The 23298-nt window shown below is 49.8% G+C and overlaps 2 protein-coding genes across 8 annotated transcripts; one reads left to right on the top strand and one right to left on the bottom strand.

Moving 5' to 3' along the window:
- Window positions 1–1260: 1260 nt before the first annotated feature.
- Window positions 1261–20299, bottom strand: atg2b (autophagy related 2B). 5 transcript variants are annotated; one of them, XM_048975101.1, is made up of 42 exons: window positions 19055–20299; window positions 18776–18938; window positions 18229–18381; window positions 17999–18101; window positions 17737–17896; window positions 17473–17652; window positions 17287–17383; window positions 17035–17211; window positions 16767–16921; window positions 16029–16143; window positions 14929–15181; window positions 14673–14823; window positions 14487–14579; window positions 14210–14398; window positions 13675–13948; window positions 13237–13345; window positions 12966–13161; window positions 12366–12508; window positions 12117–12274; window positions 11369–11541; window positions 11139–11289; window positions 10847–11049; window positions 10153–10233; window positions 9911–10017; window positions 9718–9810; window positions 9524–9594; window positions 9364–9440; window positions 9108–9278; window positions 8890–9022; window positions 8321–8517; window positions 7885–8114; window positions 7688–7805; window positions 7338–7538; window positions 7127–7228; window positions 6298–6376; window positions 6003–6213; window positions 4102–4171; window positions 3886–3968; window positions 3444–3565; window positions 3182–3336; window positions 2955–3104; window positions 1261–2820 (listed from the first exon to the last, which is right to left on the bottom strand). In XM_048975101.1, exons 1-42 carry the CDS (start codon window positions 19214–19216, stop codon window positions 2590–2592), a joined length of 6240 nt encoding a protein of 2079 aa, XP_048831058.1. In that variant the 5' UTR covers window positions 19217–20299; the 3' UTR covers window positions 1261–2589. The 5 variants fall into 5 exon arrangements, with proteins under 5 accessions (XP_048831058.1, XP_048831062.1, XP_048831059.1 ...); XM_048975105.1 differs by having other exon boundaries at window positions 6003–6198; XM_048975102.1 differs by having other exon boundaries at window positions 16029–16140.
- A 49-nt stretch (window positions 20300–20348) lies between these two features.
- LOC125707780 (gsk3b interacting protein) lies at window positions 20349–23281 on the top strand. 3 transcript variants are annotated; one of them, XM_048975116.1, is made up of 5 exons: window positions 20349–20489; window positions 20749–20863; window positions 21288–21524; window positions 21611–21634; window positions 22759–23281. In XM_048975116.1, the coding sequence occupies exons 2-5, from the start codon at window positions 20807–20809 to the stop codon at window positions 22927–22929; spliced, it is 489 nt and encodes a 162-aa protein (XP_048831073.1). In that variant the 5' UTR covers window positions 20349–20489; window positions 20749–20806; the 3' UTR covers window positions 22930–23281. The 3 variants fall into 3 exon arrangements, with proteins under 3 accessions (XP_048831073.1, XP_048831072.1, XP_048831074.1); XM_048975115.1 differs by having other exon boundaries at window positions 20359–20863; XM_048975117.1 differs by having other exon boundaries at window positions 20365–20863; window positions 21611–23281.
- Window positions 23282–23298: the final 17 nt, after the last annotated feature.

Here is a 23298-nt window from a genome sequence, read left to right as displayed (position 1 = left end):
ATTCTTCATGAATTTATCACTCTTTCATTGGCAGTTCAGATGTTAGCAGCACGACATGTGCCAAAAAGCGGCAATCCCATAAGGCTTTGCTCTGCAAGTGATGTTTCCTTTCACTGCCACGGACCAGATCCAGAGCAATGGCCTGCACGCCACATAAACTAAATATTAATAAGTAGCATCGGTCATGCTAAGTCACCGTGCTTGTGGTTTAGGGGGAAAAAAAAAGACACGCTCAACTCTTCTTTGCTCATTTCCAGTGAGGATGCAAAAGACTGTCTGACAAAACCTTTGGACATGAGGTAGTTACTGGTGAGATTTAGATTGAAACAGTTTATTGGTGAGCGCAGTTCAGCCAAACCAGCCTGAAGCGTCAAGTCTGACACAAACCAATATAAACTACTGCAGAAAAGCAGCAATATTGGATTTTTTTAACCGAAATCTTGCTCTTCTACATGATAAAGGCAGTCCTCCACCTTCTATAAATTCCGCCTAATTAATGACAGTGAATTTGCTGCTTTTTGCAGTGATCAGAATGAATGCTGTTACGTACCTGAGGCAGGAAGGAAAGATCCATCCATCCAGGCTGCCTGATATTGGTTGTTATAGTAACTCGAACCCCCTTCTTCCTAGCAATTTACTTAACACACCGATTACCAAACCTCTCAGTGTTCTAAGAAGGGAAGCATCACTCTTCGAAGTGCCTTCTCTGATACAAAAAAACTGGCTTTTTTGGGTTTTGATAATGCAACAGACTGTTACATTATAGCAGTTGGGTGAATATAGACAGAAGTGTTGACCAAAAAGTTCTCCGTGGTGGCCAGTTCACTTACATGCAGTGTGAATTACAGACACTAATTCTGAAAATGTCTCATCGCATTGTTTTCTGGGATATCTGCATGCAGTTTTTTAGCTAAACGTGAAATGGTGTTTTTTTTCTTGCTATGTAAATCACGCCTGCAGGTGTTATAAAACCATCGCTTTCCTGTCATTTACTTTATTACAGGGCTCTGCACATACAGGATAAACACAGCCATAAAGAAGTAACAAGTCACACTGGCCAGCCATCAGCGTCACCATGGAAACACATGCGAAAAGGGATACCATTATCCCCCCAGCCTTGGAGCCGATCCTCTTCCGCGTGGCTCAACATCGCCCCCTGGTGGACAGTTTTGTCATGTTACCAATTCAAATTAATACGAGTATAATAAACATTTCTGATTTAGTGCAGAGTGCTGCCAGGAATTAAACACGTAAAAGCTATCCAGAGAGAAGATAAATCATTTAATTCCCTTTGACAGACATTACATGCTTTAATATATTTGCACAAATTAACATTATCCAGTCTGTACACTAACTATATACAAGCCATACTGTAATAGCCTAGATGCACACAAACACCTGTTAGACAGCACAAATAAACGGACACGTCAAGCACCGCTTTGTGATCCAGTCAATTTAAAATTATGTAGTGCTGAAATTAAATTATTTTAAGTTTGCCTACAAAATGACTACTGACCCATGTCTTTCTCAATGTATAAAAATGTTCAATAAACAAAGCAAAAGGTGAACCGTATTTAAGACTCGGTTATATAACAAGCTGTACTTGTGACAAACTAGATACATATTTCTGAGAATGTCAAGGGACTGTTTGCAGGCACACGTACTGCACTGACAGACAGCAGAAAGCAGTTTACAGATTTACTACACCTGTAAATAATTGACCTTTGCTCGTCTTTTTCTGAAAGTGCCACTCAGCAGAGTAAACAGCTTTGATTACTCAGTGTCTGTCACAAAGCTACGGCTTAAACACAAGAGAGAAAAAAGGACAGACCTCCTTCTACTGACAGATAGAAGCAAGAAATGCTGGGAAGACGCGACAGCCCCTTAAAAAGACAGCTCCCAAACAGTTCTGAGATCAGATTGACATATTTTAACTGAAGGCTACTACAATTCACTCTGCTATTGAAAAGGAAAAGTCAGATGCAGAAGTACAGCAGAGAGGCGTACAGCCTGCCTATATGTCACTATGAATTTGGGGTGCTGGTCTGCACAGTCCACGACGCAAGTAGCCACATATAAAACGCGGAACAGACAGGCTCTCATTCGAATTACAGCTCTGCTTATTTAGAAAAACAACAACAAAAAGTTAAACTGTTTGCATGTGAGAAAAAAAAAATACATTTGCACCTTTCAGATTGTTATCTGCATTCATAACCATAGTTATCTCCCCCCCCCCCCAACTTTACAGATGATTTATTTATACAAAAGTAGTACTCAAATGCCATGCTAGTCTCCAAATGGCACACGCTAAATGGTGCTAAACAGGAAATTCCCATGTGTGAGTCTGCTTTGTTTATGTACCATTTACAAGGCACTGCAAGGGATTCTGGGAAGGAGAACTCAAACAACATACAAACCCCAGGCGGTTTGGTGTATGAGATGGGATTGGTTTATTTAGTGTTACTGACCGCTTCCCTTCCCTGTCTGTTGGGTACCCTGTGTATCCAGTTGCATGGGACATGTTTGGTGGGGTCTCCTGTGAATCTCATTGGCTATCCAGCACGTCTTTCAAACAAACAAACAAACAGTTCATTCCTCGCCCGGCCGCCACTTCTGGGACTCCTCCTGTCGGGCGTCGGGGTGGAGCTGGTTCCTCATGCCTCCTAGCACGTTTGAGGTGGCCTCCGTGGCCACGATGAGCGGCTTCACCACAGCGGGGGGCAGCTGCCGCAGGACCCCGCCCACGGCCCCCGTCACCCCCCTCTGCTCGTGCTCCCGTGTGGCCGTGTCGTAGATGGTCAGCGCAGTGTCCGTGATTCCCTAAGGAGACCCCGAGGCATTCTTAGCTGATAAACACTAATACCATGGTAACCACTGTTACTCAGTCTCTTTTTAACATTGGGAAAGGTGCCTTTGAAATGTTAGGGCAAGAAATGTCGTCTACGCTGACATACCTCCTTGACTACACAATACGCCTTGGCCACTCCCTCACGCAGGTCCACTGGTTGATGGGCCAGCCGGTGATGAGAGAAACGCTTCATCCTCTTCATCTCGCTCTCCTCAGGTCCTGGAGACACCATGTCATAGGCCGTCTCTGCCGCTGCCTGTTCGGAAATGTGACAAAACCTTTCAGATGATGCCGCAGTGGTGAGACCCAGGGATGGGGCGGGCGGCTCTTTACCTGTATGGTGCGCACCATGCGGTTGGTGAGCTCCAGCGCAGCCATGGCGGTGGAGGTGCCGAAGGAGGCGGCCCCCCGCTGGAAGCCGCGCACGATGCGCCCGTCCTTGCGGTACTGCTCGATGGGCAGCCACACCAGGTCCCTGAAGCCCTGAACTGCAGACAGTCAGCAGGGCATGGTGAGACGCACTCATGTGACAGGCGGACAGTGTCAACATCACATTCTCGCCGTTCTGCTGGGTCGTGCCCCATGGGGGACTCACCCAGCTGTACCAGGGAGTGCATGGGCCCCACCCCCCCCAGCAGGCCCGGTAGCTGGTTCTTCCGGATGTCGTTCAGCCACTCGTTTATGGCGTAAGAGAAGAGCTTGTCCACCCCCAGCAACCTGAAGGGAGAGCACACACACACACACACACACACACACACACACACACACACACACACACACACACACACACACACACACACACACACACACACACACACACACACACACACACACACCTCCGTCAAACCCACAGCCTACAGCTCTTCCCTTCAGCATCTTCCGCCCTCCTGCACCTACTTGCCCTTCCCAGCATGCCTCACTCAAACAAAGGCACGTTTGCTACACTGTTTACTGCTGCCCGAACTTCTGGCATAAAACTCGGGGCAGAACATTCATGTTTGGTAAACAGACTGGCAGTGCCGGCGGCAGGAACAAACCCTTGTCTGTAGCAGAGGGGTCGCAGCTTGAGCTCTGAACAGTTGAGCTGGGTGAGGCCAATTATGATGCCAGCAAATGTGCCCTGAACCAAAAGGAAGGACAGACAGTGACACAGACAGACATCCTACATCTCACATTCTAGCACCATTATGGATGCAGTGGTGTTGATACCCAGCAAGCTGTGCCTTATGGCTTAAATCACCCAGGTGACGCACCTGCTCCATGGACACATGCTTCCCGTGGTAATCCAAACGAATGGGCACCTCAGAGGTGAAGCGGAACTCTCTGGAACGCAAGGATAGCAGGCGGTGACCGAAACAATAAACGCCACAAGGGTGAAACGAAAGGAAGCTTGTGATTAGATGGAAATTAATTGCCGTTAGCATATCGCAGCTCGTTCTCTCTTTTAAGGACGTACAGATGTAGCCACTTGAATTTTCCCCTGTTTCCATGATGGGACCTTGGCTGGTCCTTGGCTGGCCCCTGCTGGGTCCTGGGTGGGACCTTGACTATAATGAGATCCCCCACGATGATGTAATGAACAAGGGGGCCGGCATGATCCACCCCTTGCCTCTCTGTGTGTAAAGTACTTGCAAAGATTTATCCATCCACCAGGGAGAGTAGTGATTATGAAAGCTGAAGTGACTTACCTGATTTCAGGTATCTTAACTTCACTACAAAAAATGAAAATCTACATAAAACGTCCATCCATCCATTTTCCAAACCGCTTGTCCTACTGGGTCGCGGGGGGTCCGGAGCCTATCCCGGAAGCAATGGGCACGAGGCAGGGAACAACCCAGGATGGGGGGCCAGCCCATCGCAGGGCACACTCACACACCATTCACTCTCACATGCATTCCTACGGGCAATTTAGCAAGCCCAATTAGCCTCAGCATGTCTTTGGACCATGGGGGGAAACTGGAGTACCCGGAGGAAACCCCACAACGACATGGGGAGCACATGCAAACTCCACACACATGTGACCCAGGCGGAGACTCGAACCCGGGTCCCAGAGGTGTGAGGCAACAGTGCTAACCACTGCAGCACCATGCCGCCCCCCTACATAAAACAACATTAATTAAACAAATTATGTTAAATGACACAAGATCAAACAATGAATGCTGTATGCCAAGATATTTCTCCAGAGCAATGCAATGAGTATGTGAAGAGACCGTAGATTCTACTCTGTCTTAGCAATTGAAAAAACTGTAAGAAAAGACACAATACTAGCCTTTTTGCAGATTATAACATGCAACAGATTAAACGTTGATGTATAAAATGTGCAATCACATTATGTTACAGGAATAATACAAAACAATAAATGAATATTAGAACAACAAATTAGTTAGCTATTAGTCGCTGAGTTATTAGTTAAGTTCTCCTCAAACGAGCTTGATGGGCCAAATGGCCTCCTCTCGTTTGTAAATTTCTTATGTTCTTATGTTTTTATGTAAATTGTCACTCCTGATCAGGAGGCCAAGCTTCAAAACAGTTGTGGGTTATGCTGAAAAGCCAGGTCTGTGCCAGGAACCCAACTAGTTTAAATGAACTAGAAATTCTGCAAAGAAGAGTGGTCAAATATTCAGCCAGAATTATGCCAGAGGCTTGCTAATGGCTACCAAAATATTCTGGTTGATACCTGTTGTACTTGTGTATATAAACTTATGACCACAACTAAAATGTGTTTTTGTAAAGAAAGCTCCATCTCATGGTAACACCCTGCAAGTGAATAAATGGGCGGGTTTAGACGAGAATTTAGACACACCCCCAGAAGGAGGAGGGTTACTCCCTTTGGCTGGCAGCCGGCTGGCAGTTGGCTGGGAGGGGAAAATTGAAGTGGCTGCATCTGTACATGCAGGTGAGAGCAAACGCAGGCTCAGCTGGCATTTTTTTGGGGTGGGGGGTTAAGGACCTTGCTCAAGGTCACAATGGAGATGAAGCCACTCTTCTGAGTCGAGTGTCGAACTGGCAACCTTCCAGTCACAGGCATGGAGGCTTAACCCACTAAGCCACATACTGTCCTCCCCCCCGGGCTGGATAATGATCACAGGAGAACCGGGTTATAAACAGGAATATTTCCTACCAGGCTAAACGTCGGCTGCACTGTACTGCATACCTGAAGAAGACGGGCTGGTCGGTGTAGGGCGCGGCACCCCCTTCAGGCTGGCTGGCGTCGGCGCTGGTCGGCTGCGCGGTTCCGTTCAGGCCGGGCCTGCCCTGGCTCGGCACAGAGATGATGGGGGCCGGCTCCTGGCCGGCACCCCCTTGCTTGGGGAAACTGCAGGAGATGTCTGAGGCTGAGGGCCTCCTCACTGAAACACACAGCACTATAATAAAGCAATGCTGCAGCCATGGATACTGCATGCATGTGGCACATCCCATAATCACTCGGGACGGGGGGGGCAACTCACCCTCCTGATCAGGCGGCGCGAAAAGCTCGACTTCAGCAGTCAGACTGGAGAAGAAATCTTTGAGGAAGAAGAGGGCGTCCTGCGGGGGGGGGGGGGAGGGGGGAGGTATCATGAGAGACGCTGCAGCGAGAGGAGGAGGAGGAGGAGGAGGAGGAGGAGGCAACCTTACAGAATGGTGGATATACGGTGACCGTCCGTAACATTCCCGCATTTGACATTCGTGGTTTTGGTTATTTGCAAGCTGGTAATATAATCAGGGGATGGCAGAAACTGGAAGACGACGCCCCAAGGCAGAAACAATACTGACAATGTAATATACAAACTACTAGTAATACATAATACTTAGTGTAAGTGCATCCTGTACCTGTAACGTTAAACGTCGCGGCTTGGGAACGCGGCACATCTTGGCGACCAGCCTCACGCACGAGTCAGCTGTCTGAGTGACCGTGGAATCTCGCATTTCCCATAGCAATTTTTAAACATTCCAGTGCTGTTCACTTTGCATTTTCAATAATATTTTTTGCACACATAGGACCATAACTTTGTCCGTTTTATATAATATAAAAACCAACTAAGTGACAAAGCGATCTAACATGCAAAGTATACAGCACAGCACTTTTTCTTCAGACAGTGGTAATAAATAAACTTTTTATGTTGTCGCTCAGGCTAGCAGCCTGTTATGGGTTGAGGTCCCCCCCCCCCCCAAAGTATTATTTGCAAATTTTCACATCTGTGGGCATCTTCCGCCCCAAACCTTCGCAGATCTGAAAGGGCTGTAGGTGCAGATGGGACATATGGGACAGACAGCAATCATGTGACCCCTCCCCACCTGATCGATGTTGAGGCGCAGCGGCATCAGGGACACCCGGAGGCAGCACTCCTGGGGGGTGTGGCTTGCCTCTGGGCATAAGTGTAGCGCTTTCACTGTCAGCTATTCAAAGACAAAAAAGCCAGTCAGTTATGTGTATGATCCTTATTGGTTCATTGCAAATGAAGGGGGCGGGGCAAGGAAAAGGGCAGGCCAATCACATCTGATTCACCATGTTGGAGTGGGCTTTGCGGGGCATCTCCTTGCTGGAGTAGAGGTACAGAAATTTGTTCATCTGGGAGGATGCCAGCCGGTCTCGGATCTCCAGGTCCTGGACGATGAACACCTGTCGCGAGGCCGGCTGCTCGGCCTGGGCAGAGCCAGAGCCGGACTCGGGGGGGCCGGGGGGGTACACCTCGTGCTGGAACTTCACCTGCAGCCATGGAGCACGCCGAAGGCTTCAGATGACATCACTCTACCCTGACCGACTTAATGAAACGCACAGTCGCCTCATTTTCCGATTTCTTACGGAGCCGTCGCAGCTCGACACGAACGCCCTCTGCAGGTGACACGCTCTCCTACCTTGGTGAGCTGGATCTCCATGAGCACGTCTGGGTTCCTTCCGCGGCCCCCTCCCACGCGGCTGCCGGGCCGGGCCTGCCTCGCCGGCGTCTGCGAGGGGGAGCTGTGGGGGGTGCACCTGAAATAACCGGGACGTGTTTCGTCACGGACGGAGGGAGACAGAAATAAACGCTTCCGGCGTCCGCACCACTACGCACCCACGGCTCTTCGCTGGGGAGGAGGTGAACTGGCCGCCGCCAAAGTCCTTCCCCCCATAGAGGAGCCACACCATGGAGATCTCCTTAACCAGGTAGCGGATCTCCGGCACGGGGAAGTGTAGGGGCCCCCGACCGGGGTGGCCGCGGCCTGGCGGCTGGCTGAAGTGATCGTCCCTGATCTGGATGGGTTCTGTCGTCAGTTTGCTCACCACCGGCTCACCATCCCGGTCCTGAGTCGGACGGCAGCAGAGTGACGGAGAGAAAAGTGACCAAGCTGACATTTTTATTGTCAACAATCCTTCAGATGGGGCTGATTGGGTTTCAAGACCCAAGGTGAGGAAACCGGAGAATCGCCGAAACCTTATAGAAACCCGAGCCAGTGGTTGCCTTGTATGAGGGCTCGCTAAGCCAAGCAGGGGCACGCAAAGGGCCTTACGGCGGCTCCCGAGCCGGGCGTCTCCAGGATGCAGAAGTCGTCGCTGTCTGGGGCGGGGTCAGAGGCCGGTGTGTAGATCAGGGGCGTGTGGTACATGGGGAAGGTGGGGCTGGGTTCCTGGGACAGGTTGCCACTCTCGTCCGGGAAGAGGAAGAGGTCAGAGCGCGGCGGCTCCTGGGCCAAATCGGAGTGGATCCCTGGCGGGGCGGAGCGAGGGATCGTTACTGTGAGGCGGGAACCACAATGCACATGCTTTGGATGCGTTTTGCCATCCGCCCACAGGGGAACAGGGTGGGAATACAAAGGCTGGGCAATCATCTGGCTCGCATTTTCATCTACAATGTGTCAACAGGACAATTAGAAAGCAATTATAAGGTAATTACCATACTAATTTATACTCATTTAACTGGAAGTTTAACTGCCAAAATGAGTAAGATGGTAAAATGTAAAATGACATGACAACACTACTCATTCCCACGCCCCTGCGTTTGGGCTCTACATTTCCCTTTGCAGTCCTGTGCTCCTGAAGCAGCCCCAGGGGGCTTTAGGGGGGTGGGGGTGGGTCGCACCGTTCTGTTGTGGGGTCGCAGTCCGCAGGCTGTCCATGTCCTCCATGGCCTCACTCATCAGGTCCTGAAGCATCTGTTGCTCGGCCTCGGGGAGCGGTGTGGAGCGGGACGGCCGTTTGCCGGAAGCCTCGGCCTGTGAGGATGGAGCCGTTTCTTTAAAGTACTCGCTGGAAAGGGTGTGAAACAGGACGGCGCGAGAGCTCAGCCACAGGACAGACCTTTGCTCTCTGCCTCCCACTGCTGCTCTTGCCATCCAGGCCAGGAGGGGGCAGCAGGTCCCCATAGCTGGCCACATACTGAATTAGGTTCATGAGAGCGGCACACGAGTCAGAGCAGGTCCTGATGTGGATGACATCACTGGAGCAGCGCAGCTCAAACCGGGGCTCTGACTGAGAGGACAGCAAGCGGTGAGACACGTGGCGAGCTGTTCCCAGAATTCACTAGAACTTTCCACTGCTCTGGGGCGGCACCTACCCGCTCCCCACGAATCCCAGGCTTCACTGCGGTGATCCTCAGTTCCAGCATTCCCATATCCACCACCTGCACGTAATCTACCCAAGGGACACAGAGTGACACTTCAATCCTGCAATCCCGATCCCCGCGCAAAGTTCAGTCTGCTTTCATAAGCGTTTACCTCGGCTGAGATTCACAGAAACCGTGTTGCATTTGTCCGATAAAAACAGGGCAGCCTCATCCAGAATGATCCTGAAATGCCAAACGCACCCATTACAAAATTATAGGCGGAAAAAAACCACTTAGCACTGATGACAGTTTCAGAACAGCGGACAGATGTTATGATGGTCACCATGGAAACCGGAAGTGATGTACCTCAGTGTGGAGGAAGAGTGATCCAGGGATACACTGCTAGAGATGCTGAAGGTCTCCACTGTCAGCAGAGACTTGACGGGCAGGTACAACGGTCTGCAGAGAGGAAGGAGATGCTACGCTAAACCATTCAAAAACCGACGCGTGGAATGGGTCGATCACCATACAAGATGCTCATCCATTTGACGGACAGCACCTGTAGTCCAATGAGCAGCTCCAGAGGTGCAGGTGGAACGTAGTGACTGACGTGGGGGGGGTGTAGCCTAACACTGGCTCGTCTGACACGTTCAGAAAGTCCACAATCTGGCGGGAAGGAGGAAGGCGGCTAAATCGGCTAAAAAACCCAAATTTTGGCCGATTTGTAGAGTAAATCGGCTATGAGGGGCTCCACGGAAACGGAGCATCGCTACAGAGCGATAGAGAGGGAGCAGTGCCTACCTGGTCATACCAGCCCAGGCTGGCCGGCACCACGCGGTGCTGCAGGGTCGCCCCTCTCACCCCCACAGCAATCAGAAACTCCTGTCGACAGAATCAGGTGATGACCGAGTCCCCCCACCTACCCCTGACAGTGTCGGGCAACCCAAGGAATATGTGCTAATCTTGGAATTCCCCAAAAAGGCAGCAGAATAACACAACACTAACAAACACATCACTGAACAACAGTGAAGGGCCCTGCGGAAAATTACATTATACACTGGACAAGACAAAAAGGAGAAGCATTTGAGAGCAGAACCTGAGGAACCGTCATGGAGACGTGAGCCAGGCAAAGCCCCGATCAGCCCTGAAGAGTGTGGATGCTGCCGCGGTAACGGACAGCAGTTCAGAACACCACGTTATTTTCTAAAATCCAACCAAGTTCAGCATTTCCATAATTGAATCTGAAAGTAATTTACTAAATTTAACCTAATCCTAGACGTTCTCTCCATACTGACTGGCTTGGCCTCATAAATGGGGCCAAGGTAACCTATATTCTCATTCTTCAAAGTTCTCAAAAAATAACCTACAAATGAAATTAGTTTTGGATTCATACTGAGATTACGCGTCTGCATGGCGGCCGGAATACTGGGACACAGCTGGAATACCGCGGAAAGCTGCACAAACAGGCTGGTATAGCATGTGTTCTCCTCCCCACCTTAATGTTTTGCTCGGCATTCTGGGAGTGGACCTTGATGGCCACAGACACCATGCTATGGGCCTCCAGGCCGATGCCCTCCGATGGGGAACGCTTGCCTAGGGACGTCTCCTCAGACGGGTAGATCACCGGCTCCAGCCAATGGGGGCGCGTTTTGCTGGGCAGTCTGATGTCCGTCTCTGGCATGTCTCCATCCACCATGCCTGAGGAGGCCCCACAGACATACGCAACCTTCAATTCACGCTCCCATGGAGAAAATTATTTTTTGCCTAATTTAGCCATCTGGCCCTACCTTGGTGATAAAGGCAGAGGTTACTGGTATGGAGACAGACGTAGTGCTGGTCTTTGTACCCTTCGTGCTGGATGACTGTGAAAAGGACTCCATTCTCCACCTCCAACCAAAACTCCCCGTGACTGTTCTTCAGGTTGGTGTCACCTTTTTCCTGAAAGAGGTACAGCTCTCGTACCACCAACGACAAACGTAAATAAACGGTTAGGACTCCAACGCCGTCCTCTGGTTACCTTGCTGTGGGTTTGTAGGGCCACCAGACCGTGGCTGACGTTCAGGACGATGGAAAACAGGCTCTGGGAGCTCCGGCTCTGTATCTCCTGCTTCTTCTTCCTGCGGTTCCTGAATCCGAAATCCGCTGCGGAATTGTACTGCAGGCTGTCATCCTCCGACCCACTATCTTCCTCTGCAACATTAACAGAGGAGACCACAGCTTAGCAAAGTCGACAGCTATGATTAAATAAGAGCACTAAGGATAAGGGCAACCTACAGGTTACGATGGGGTTATGTTCCACTGAACCCATCGTCAGGTGAAAATATCGTAATGCATTTTAATAAAAGTACACCTTACCTAACAAACATCATAGCCTAGCCTACCTTAAACATGCTTAGAACACTTACATTAGCCTACAGTTGGGCAAAACCATTAACACAAAGCCTAATTTATAATAAAGTGCTGAATATCTCATGCAATTTATTGAATATTGTTCTAAAAGTGAAAAACAGTATGGAATTGGAATACCCATCGTAAAGTTGAAATATCGTGACACAGACCATCGTAACCTGGGAAGCGTCTGTATTTAGACTTCATATGTTTAACTCAACAGATTCCCACAACAATCTTAAAATCATGCCACTCAGATAAAACCCATTTCGCGTGATTTTTACTTAATTTCATAAGCCACGCCTCAGAGCATTTCACAAACAAACATGAGTCACATGACTGGTGACATCCCTCACGACAAAAAGAGACCTCCGTACCCTCGGGGGCAGCTGACCGGAACTGGTTAAAGCCGTCTTTGTTGTATGTGTTGATCAGCTGACTGGCCACTGACAGCCCCACCCCATATGTTATGTTCTCGATGGTCTCCACAGGCGATGGGGCGGTGGGCTCCCACAGCAACAAGTCATTGTTAATCCTGCCAGAAGAGGATGGGTCATATGACACAGCTGTCCTGGGCTACCGGCCCGTGCAAACCCCCCCCCCCCGACGTCGCCCCCACACCTGACCTGTTGTGCAGTTTCTCGTAGAAGGCCTTATTTGGCAGGGACAGCTGAACGTTGGGGAATGCCAGCTCCAGGATGTAGCGCGAGTTGTTCATCGTCTTCTCCTGAAACTCTGTCATCTCGCCCACGTCTCCTGGCATGACCATCTGTGGGAGGGAGTTACATGTCACCAGATACAAAAGGAGACTAAATTACTCATAATAAACTGCTATTATAGTCTTAGAACCTATTAACTGAGGAGGCTCCTCCCACAGTCCAAAGGCATTCAGTTAGGAGAACTGAAGTCTCTAAATTGTCCATGAAGTTTCAATATATGCGATGGTGTGTGTGTGTGTGTGTGAGTGTGAGTGTGTACTGCACTGGGCCAGCATCCTGTCCACAGTGTTAACCTTCCTTGTGCACTATGCCAGCGCACCCCAGACAGTCCACATTTTTCCTCCCTTCCAACTATATGCATCCATCCAAATCCATCTATATGTATATGCATCCATCCAAATTCTATCTAGATAGATAGATAGATACAGACAGACAGACATCGTCAACAGTCATAACACTTACAAAAATATGTCACAGAACAATGAGAAGATCGAGCCCCAAACAGACCTCCTCATTCTCATACATGACCCTCCGTGAAGAAAAGGGCGAGGGCTCCGGCTTGCCGAAATCACAGACATCCTTCAGAGAGTGGGCCCCGCCATCCTCCTCCTCCGGAGAGTGTCCCTCAGCACCCTCGTCTTCCTCAGTGGTAACGCGCTCCAGGATGGAATGGACTGCGGTGGGGTTCGCGCGGAGCACCACCCTGCGTGCGGGGTGAGCGTCAGCACCGCGGGGACGGACTGGGCCGCGAAGGCGAGGCGGGACGGACGGTGGCTACCTGGGCCAGTCGAATTTGCCGCTGTCCGAGGCGTTCATGTCCCCGTCGGTGGCGTGGGACACCCTGAGGAAGCGAGATGCTGGCTGCTCGCTGCCGTCCTGGAACCTTCCTGCAAGAACAAGGTGAGCAGATGTCAGAGAAACATGGACCCAAATTTACTGAGAACTCGTTAAATTTGTGTCTTTCCTGCCAACATATCAAACTTGGTAGTGGGAGTAACACACTGATTACAGGAGTGAAGTTCAGGTCCAGAAAGTAAAAATCCAGACCAAGATTTTGTTTCAACCAATCGGTTGGATATAAAGAGTCACAGTCATAGAGTACTCAACTGGTTGGTTGAAACAAAATCTTGGACTGGACTTCTATTTTCTGGCCTTGAACTATCCACCCCTGCATGTGATCCAGAACAGAGCCAACTGGGAATGCCCAGCATATTACCTGTCATCTCCTTGAACGTCAGCTCCACCTTGGTGTGCTCAGCCCCTCCTGCCCCGGTGAACTCGGTCTTCAGCTCCAGGTCCTGCAGCTCCAGGTGCAGGGCCTCCTTCTGCAGGGACCTCTTGAACCAGGGGCCCCTCTCCTGGTCGGAGCGCAGGTCCGGGATGGGGAAGCGCACCATTAACAGCAGGAGCGGAGCATTGACCGCCACCGACACATGGCAGCTGCCGGGGCTGCGAGAGTCGTCCAGGAAGACCTCCGCGAAGGCCTTGTGCTGCAGTCCACCGCAAGACATCGAGGAAAGGGGCAACTCAGCACAGCGCTCCCGGATTACAATCTCACAGAAAATACTGGAAATTATTTCAACAATAGATAGCCAGATATCTTGGCAGACAGTAACAAAGCTAATTAAAAGTGTCAACGAAGAATTCAAGGTGGAGCTTTGGAAAGTCCTAGAAAGCTAGGAAGTTGTGCTTCAAATCCAGTCGAAGGGCTCAGGGCTGTGGGCTGAGGGGACGAGACGCCGGGGCCTCACCAGGCTGATGTGCTTGTTGTACGACGTGTACATGTGAGACGCCATGGTCTCGGCGGAGGTCAGCTTCTGCGGCTGCAGCAGGGAGTTGAGCCTGTCCACGATGCTGATGTCCAGTTCTGCGCGGGTGGGGCCCAGCTCCACCTGCAGCTCCGCCTTCCTGGGCATGGAGCTGAAGCGCACCTGCCCGCCCTGAGGAGGCACGGCGGGTCACCGGCCGGGAACTGGCACGTCAGCAGAACCACGAGACCAAGGACAGGGGAGCAGAACAGACTTTTACCTGCAGGCCTCTGCGCTCCACAAATTTGTACAGCAGGTGGAGGCAGGGCGAGGGAGGCCCCTCCTTGTTGGCCGGGCCGTCGAAGGTGACCAGCTGTCAGGATACAGACAAATGCAGACATTAACCTGAGATGGATGGGGGGCCCTCCACTGGGAACCTGCAGGGAACGTGGAGGGGGGTGGGCACCTCGGTGTACTGGGGCACATCAGAGCTGGCGTCGCTGGGGAACAGGCACTCCAGCAGCTCCAGCTGGCCCAGGGTCACATCGGTGTTCAGGCTGCGCACACTGGAGCCCTGTCGCTGTTCATAGGTCAGTTTCATCCCTAACCCCAGAAACCTGCCACAGGAAGGGGGGGGGTGGTTATACACAGCTCTACAGTGTGGTGCTGAAACACCACAGCTAGGTTAGGTCATCTCAGTCTGTAATGCATTACCGGTGTACCTGAGGTGGTCATGGGGGCAGGCGCTGTCAAATATGGCCCGAGCCTGCAAGAGGTCGCCCCGCCCAACGCCCCCCAGGTCCATCCGGTCCAGCTGCGAGAAGAAGCCCGAAGCCATGAGGGCCAGGGGGCTGTGGGGAGAGTCGGCTGGGGGCAGGGGGTCGATGTGGAGCACGGACATGATGGCGGTGCCCAGAGCCAGCCTCAGCACCAACTCTGGTCGAGACTCGTCACAGGGGGCTTTCAGGGGGTGAGCTGGTGACAGGGAGGCAGAAGCATGGGTACAGTGAGGGCAGAGGGGAGGAGGCCGGGCGCAGAGAGGGCACAGGGGAGGAGGTCGGGCGCAGGGAGGGCAGAGGGGAGGAGGCCGGGCGCAGGGAGGGCAGAGGGGAGGAGGCCGGGCGCAGGGAGGGCAGAGGGGAGGAGGCCGGGCGCAGGGAGGGCAGAGGGGAGGAGGTCGGGCGCAGGGAGGGCAGAGGGGAGGAGGCCGGGCGCAGGGAGGGCAGAGGGGAGGAGGCCGGGCGCAGGGAGGGCAGAGGGGAGGAGGCCAGGCGCAGAGAGGGCAGAGGGGAGGAGGTCGGGCGCGGGGAGGGCAGGAGGTCGGGCGCAGGGAGGGCAGAGGGGAGGAGGCCGGGCGCAGAGAGGGCACAGGGGAGGAGGCCGGGCGCAGAGAGGGCACAGGGGAGGAGGCCGGGCGCAGAGAGGGCACAGGGGAGGAGGCCGGGCGCAGGGAGGGCACAGGGGAGGAGGCCGGGCGCAGGGAGGGCACAGGGGAGGAGGCCGGGCGCAGGGAGGGCACAGGGGAGGAGGCCGGGCGCAGGGAGGGCAGAGGGGAGGAGGCCGGGCGCAGGGAGGGCACAGGGGAGGAGGCCGGGCGCAGGGAGGGCACAGCAAGGGATTCATTTTAACGAGTGAATAAACAGGCACAATAAAGACAGACTCTGGCTCAATAAATACAACAGCAGCGATAACAAGAGGGAAATGAAACAGTGTACTTTTACAGAGCTGCGAGAGTGACCTCAGCTCCACTTTCACTTCCTCTCTTTCTTTCACTAGCTAGAATGAGCCGGCGCACTCCAGAGGGGGCGGTTTTCTCACGTACAGGTCTGCCGCAGAAGTTTCTGGGGGGGCTGCATATCCCGGGTCAAGAAAGGGGCTTCCTGCATCTGCCTCTCCCTCTGCTTTGGGGCGTCCAAATAATCATCCCAAGCCATCTGCTGTGTGCATAAAACACAGGGGCGATCCGACATGTGAGCCGTGCTTAACCAAGTAAAACAATAAAGTTATCACTGAAGCCGAAAACTGCAAAACTGGTGACTGGTGAAAAATCATGAAAAAAAATTACCTGCAAATAATGCAAACCAACAAAAACTATATTAGGAAAAATGCAAATTATATCTGTTTTACTAAAACAAAAAAATAAACAATGGCAAACAATGCTGATTATTCACCGATTTGAGATATTGGCCAATCAACTGTGTATTTAATGTTACATCATCGGCGGCATTAGCCAAATCCCAGCATGCATCATAACATGTAAAGTGCATGAGCAGACTTTGCTGATTTGGCATCTCTGACCAACCACAACAAAAGGGAAGGAGACTGCCTGAGGCAGAGGAGCAGTAATAAGTCAACCTGGGCGGAAGGTAAACATCTATATTTAGATTAACTGCACTTCTCAGGTCGTTCACTAGCCAACGCATTTGGTTTATTATCTGAACAGCTCCATTAGCTGGTATAGTATGAAACGGTGAGATACGGCGAGCCGGGAATCTCTGTAGGTCATCTTACTGTCGGGTCACAGTAAAATGATCACATGAGCTGCGTAGGCGAGACTCACCGGCGGGTTGTCAGAGGGAGACTCCCCTGGGGAAGGGGTGTAGTTACTGTTGAGGGACAGGTCCAGGTCCACAGTGGGTGGGTCTCCCAGAGGGGGGAGGGACGACAGGCTGTGGGACATGTCCATCTCCGCCATAGAGAAGAACACGTCTTCTGCTCAAAGAGACACAGGTGGTCCCGGGGGCTACATCAAAAGTACCTGCAGGTACGGCGGCAGATTTCAAGGTCCCCCCCTCCAATGCTGAAAACCGGTCCCAGAATCTAACTACCTCTGCTGGACGTGGTCCTGGTAGTGTCGGCCTCAAAGAAGTCCTCATCTCCTGGTGTGGCGGAGGTCACACTCTCCTTCTTCAGGCAGCGGCTCAGCTCCGCACGCAGCCGGTTTTCGTCCTCCAGCTGCATGGGTCTATTCCTCCTGTCCCGGGCCAGGCTGCCCCTCTCCAGCTCTGCCGAGCGAGGAGTGGCAGGTCAAAAAATAGGCACAGAAGAGGAAGGAGTGGAACTGTGTTACGGAAACTCACCCGCGCTAGAAAAGACACCGAGCATGTCAAGAAGGAGGTGGACTTGCCGCGGAGACAGCAGCAGGGCCATCGAATCGATCTGCCCATCGACATCCAACTGAAAGGCAGCGACGACACATCATTACTCCACCCTTCCAGAAGCGGGATCGCCAATAGGAAACAGAAGCACGGTGAGGCTCTGCCCACCTTCGCTCCCGGGACGGTTTCATTCTGCTTCAGGACGAGGGACAGTTCTACTCGGCCGCTCAGGCTGCCGATCTGAGTGGGGTTGAAGGGCGTCGCCGCGGAAACTGGCTCAGTGAACTGAGGGTGAGGCTCACAGGTGATGCGGGGGTTCCAGCTGGGAGAGAGCTTGGCCTCCGTCTCCTGGCAGCGCCATGGAAGCGAGGTGGGGTTAGCACAGACGGTCAACTTGACAGGGGTGGAGGTTACTGCCACAGATCTCACCACCTTGCCAGACGGCGACCTCAGGCCATTGCGGGTCGACTCTGAGAACTCGTCCCAGAAAACAGTGACGCCGTGCAGCTGCAGATTCTTGTGAGCGAACGTGGCTGGCTGATGCACATCCACACCAGCGCACTCATCGCCGGTCTCATCGAAGTAAATGATCCTGAGCGGCACGAGAGGCATGCAGTTTGTATCTCAGTTCAACTGAATGCTAAGAAGAAGATCATCTTAAAAATGTATTAACCCTATAAAAAAATCGTCTTACTTTGCAACTCGTATCTCAATAGCTATTCCCGTTTTGGAATTCTCCGGGACGTGCTCAATCCGGAAAACAGTCTCCAAAAATGTGACCTTGACTCTTCTCAGAACTGGAAATAGTCAAAAAAAGACTGTGACTCAGCCGACACTGAATGGAGATAAGCTATGCGTACTCAAGAAGAAATCAATAAATAACAGCAGATCCCCTGATAATGTAACACGAAAGGAAGCAGATACCCGTCTCTATGGTCTCTGCAAACTTCTCCAGTCCCTCCAGAGGCTGGAAGGTCTCCCCAAGCTCGTCCGTCAGCTTCTGGCTCAGGCACTCCTTTGCTAGCTGCATGCTGCTGGTCATGAAACTGGACCAGTACATGGGCTCTATGCCCGAGGCTGCAGCCACAGAATACTCTCCTGTTGAATCTTCAAAAGATCTAATCCATCCAGAACATACTGACCAGAATCCAAGCCCATGCAGCACTTTGGTATAGCTAGCAATTATCCTAATACTGCAGCGTGTTGAGTCACAGATACGCAAAAACCTCAGCGGCTACAGCCACCTATCTTTAGCAAGGCTAGGCCCAACAAATCAGGAAAATCTGTTCCACGACCCCATTCAACACTTACACAGCATTTGTATACTGGTAATCACTCTGCAAACTATCGCAGTAAAACCACTTAAATTAATGTATGACATACAGATCTAGCAATCAATATAAAACTAGTGTTTTTTGCATAGAAATGCCCGCCCCACAACTAGTGCAATTCGCTACCAAGACGTTCTTACTCATTCTTGGTCTTGGCTTGAACACCATCTCCAGACCTGCTACCTCTAGGGCACAATTCTCCTGCAGCAGGGACGCCCAAGGAACAGTCAGGGAGATGGTCTGGATGAAGCCCTCCGTCACCTCAAATGGAGCATCGACAGACACCAGGATCTCATTGAAGACCTATGAGGAGATATTGAGAAGCTCCTGCTAAGCATGGACCGTAAAACTACAACAACAACAAAAATCCCAAATCAATGTTCACTACGGTGAATGCGGCCATCCCCAATATGACTCACCTGTTTGTCCAGTGGTACTTGCGCCAGCGAGCCGGTACCTTGATAGAGATCTAAACTGAGCTGTTCCAAATTCAGATTCCCCTGGAGGAAGTTTCCCAAATACCGATGTAAAAGGTATCGGCATGCTCGCTTCTTTATGGATTCGGAAAATGGCCAGGGCATGTCGATCGCACGGGGTTGAGACAGTTACGGCGGCGAGAACACGGTTTTGTTTAAATCGCGGGGCAAGACGAGCCGCCGGTGCAGAAACAGGCGATGATGCGGTGCATCAGGGGGAGGTAAGACTCCGGAATATGTCTAGTCATCTTGTCGGGTTTATTAAACGCGCGCCAATACCCAGAGGACTCGATGCATCAGTTTAATCGGTGCGAAGGACCTACGCGGGGCTGATTAAGCTGTGTTGACTACAGCGTCTTGATCTGCCATGAGGAACACCTTCACGTAAAAGCCTGTCAGGCCTCAAGCAAAAACAGCTCGGTCCTGATCTCTTCTTAGGTTCTCAAGTAAAGTGACCCGACGGAAATCTAGCCAGGATTGCGTATTAAAACGGTCTCGGCCCCCGAAATGGGATACTACAACCTCAAGTAAAATGTCATACTTATCCTAGCTAGTTACCAAATTGTCTCATGAAATCACCAGCTTAAAATTTCCAGTGCTTGGATCTGCTTGTAGACAACCGAGCCTTTGTAAGCATCACCTGAAAATGCCTGAGTTTTTAAAAAATACACTCTGTTACCTGAGTGCGAACTACACATATCATACAGTTCAAATACAAGTACTACACTGCGTACTCCGAGTATTACTTCTCTACATATAATATACACATTAAGTCCACATTTAACAACTGTTGAAATCTAGAACATGGCGATGGAGCAGCATAAACCTATACAGTTACAAAAGATACGTTTCCATTTGAGGCAGTATAGCTTAGTTCCATCACATATCCTCTCTGCGGTTAAGAAACTAGCGGACCGGCTAGCAGCAACATCTGAGAATTAGCGAGGTGGCTACTTAGCGAAATGACACACAAACGCCTTCTCGGCGGCCTGAGAAAAAAATCAAATCCTCATTTTTATTCTCACGTCATGATTTTACTGTCAAACGAAGATAAAAGGCTCACAGCAGCTCATTCACTAACGGGATACGATCAGGCCTATATTTTTGCCTTATACTACATACTCCTTCGTCTCTCGTGTTTACAAACATGCTCAAGAGGCCGTCGTTGACGTCATCATTCCAGGACGGGATAACACGTCACGTGTTCTTGCGCCAACTGCTCGAAAATTTCTGTTCTACGCATCTGTTTCGTCGCCATTTGATGAGGAATATTTTGTTCGGTCATATCGAACTTTATCTGTGTTACATATTTAGTGGCACAATATAGCATTCATGATGTACAGCCCTGCTTTTACATATGTCTGCATGGTTTTCTGAGGTATTGATACACAACTCACAGTATCTCCATAATATCGTAATCATTTTGTTAATAGACTCTTTCTCTGAGCTAGAGGAACTATAATAAACTGCGTAATGATGCAAGAAGCAATGTAATAATATAGGATACGTGAATTGGAAGTACAAGAACGTTTTAATGTTTCAGTCGATGCATGTAGTCAGTGATCTATCTACTGACTAGAGACCCGTTTTTAACTATTCGCGTAGTACTGAGACAAGTGAATATTAATTACTTCTAGATCCGTGCATCAGAGTATTTCAGACTACGTCAGGAGGCGAGAAACCTGTCGCGCTGGAATGACATTATTCCCCGGCATGAGCCGGATGTGTGGTGTTGATTTATCTGCGGAGGAGGTGAGTAGCAGAAACAGAAACATCTGATTTTTGTTGTGTTGTTTGCCGTTATCATAACGCAGTGAACATATACGTAATTATCTCTACATTTAACAGGCCTGGTGCGAGGTTATTTTGATAAAACCTTTATAAGCAATGAGCAGTGGGTGGCATCGCCTGCTTCCTGCCTCGTACATTAACATGTAACTGGTTAATAATTTGGTTTCGCATAACGGTTCAATCCTTATTGATGTGTGTGTTATGTCGTTGATGGCTTCATTGCCATACTTTACTTCGCTGTAACGCCAGTTAGATTCTCTGTGCTCCCAATGCGCAGTATATAGGAGGCGAGGCACTACAGCATTAGTGATCATCTGGTGATGATGATGTCTGTCACATTAGAAACCGTTTCGAAAACTGTTCTTAATTTCGTCTGCTGTTTTAGAGAATGGAAGTAGACTGTAACCAGGGCGATCCAACAATAGACTCGATTGAGGACTGTGTTGGAGACGTGAAAGACATGAGGCTGGAGGCCGAAGCGGTGGTCAACGATGTCCTGTTTGCCGTGGCAGAAATGTATGTCTCCCAGATGCTGAATAATACATTGGATGTGGCATACATAAACGTGAAGACGAGAGAAGGGAATCGTTACTGCCTTGAGCTCTCCGAGGCGGGACTCCGGGTAGGGAACAGAATTGACGCGTCGTTTTAAAGTTTCTCTGTATCAGATCGTCAACTAAATCTAATCTGTACTTTCTGTCGTTGCAGGTAGTTGGCTACCAGTTTGACCAGGTGAATGAGAATTTGAGCTCCCAGTATCATGAAACTGTTTATTCGCTGCTGGACTCCCTGAGCCCCGGTTATAGGGAGGCTTTCGGAAATGCTCTGCTGCAGAGGCTGGAAAGGCTGAAACAAAACGGACAATAGTGCACTTGTCGCACAAAGACCAATAAATGAAACGAGGGTTGTTGTTGGTGCAGGGACCTGTCTGTTAACCTGGAAGCCTGAATTCAAGAATAACATCATATACACACATTCTTCTTGTGCATGTGTCCTGTATTATTGGCAACTCCCGATATGCAGTTGTCAACTTTAAATGCCATACAAATGGCCCTGATATTCAAAGCATGACGAGGCTATGCTGTTCGTTGCGCATCTTTAAAGGCTTCAAGAAATCTTACATCTAATATAGGAACAAATTCCCCAAACAACAACCCTCGATGCTCGTTATTGTCTACAGATCATAGATTGCACTAAAAAAACTTTTTTTAAATGGTCAAAAAATATTGTGCCCTCTGTCTAAGTGCTTGGCATTGGTCTGCATCAGCTGATAGTTAAGTTAACTTGGAAAACTTTTTTTCTTGGTGAGGTTTTTCTGCATAAACTGACCAAAGAGATGGGCTATTGGGAGTGTTACCCAATTATTTTGATTGTTTTCCAAGTATAACTTTGTATAGTTTTACAATTGCCTTAAATATGCATCACAACTGTGTAGCAAGTCCTAGCCCTTCGCTAACATGTTTTAGTTGTTTCCATCTAAATATTCCTTAGATTTTTTTTTATTGTACAAAAACCATTGGAGAGTGCAATGTGTCTTCACCTGGTGACCTGAATGGAAAAGGCTTGGGGGAAAAAATGTACATTTCTAATATTTATTTTGTCATTTTAGTTCTAAATGCTAGTTGTGCTTCAAATTCTAGATATTGAGAATAATTGGCAGTTGTGATCCACTTGTATTTTAGTGCTACCTTCTGTTTTTGCCAAACATTTTGTTGCATTATTTGTGAACAGTTAAAATAATGCATCAGGCAAATTGCCTGTTGCATAAAAGCTCTCAGTGGACAAAGCACACACGAGAAGACAAAACCACTTGTTGCTATATGCTTTGTGATGCATTGATGTATTTTCATTTTTAGACCGTTCTTCTAGCGGAGGAAAGGATCCTCTTAAAGACAGCCTTTGTGGTAAAGCTCTCCTCAGCAGTTCTGTTGTTTTTCCCGCCAACTTACATTTGTATCAATTTGCTGTGCAACTGCTTTGAAGCTGAATACTTTAAACTACTATCCTCAAACGGCACAAAGAGTTAAACATTTGTATATTTGATAATCATTCTGTACCTTTGTTTTCTACAATTGTCACTCGTAGCACCACATGCATTACTGCTACACCGATTTTTGCTGTCCAGCCACGGTCATGTTAAGTTCACTGTAAAGTGAGTGATTTTGCTCTTGAAATTTGCTGCTGAGCTACGATACGTCTTTTCAAAAAGGACATTTTTAGAACTAAACTTCCATCCTTTATAAACAGGACACAGGTGTGAGAAGCTTAGCCAGCGATTAATTTCTCTTTCATGATATGCTTCTGCTTTTACTAAACAGAATGTCAGTTCAAGACTTTTCATGTCAAACTATTTTAAATAAAAGACATTTCTGCAACTGATGAATGCATTTGCCAAG

This window comes from Brienomyrus brachyistius, chromosome 14 (genome assembly GCF_023856365.1).
Source record: "Brienomyrus brachyistius isolate T26 chromosome 14, BBRACH_0.4, whole genome shotgun sequence".
In the NCBI taxonomy this organism is placed as follows: domain Eukaryota; kingdom Metazoa; phylum Chordata; class Actinopteri; order Osteoglossiformes; family Mormyridae; genus Brienomyrus; species Brienomyrus brachyistius.
This window is presented reverse-complemented; position numbering and strand designations above follow the sequence as displayed.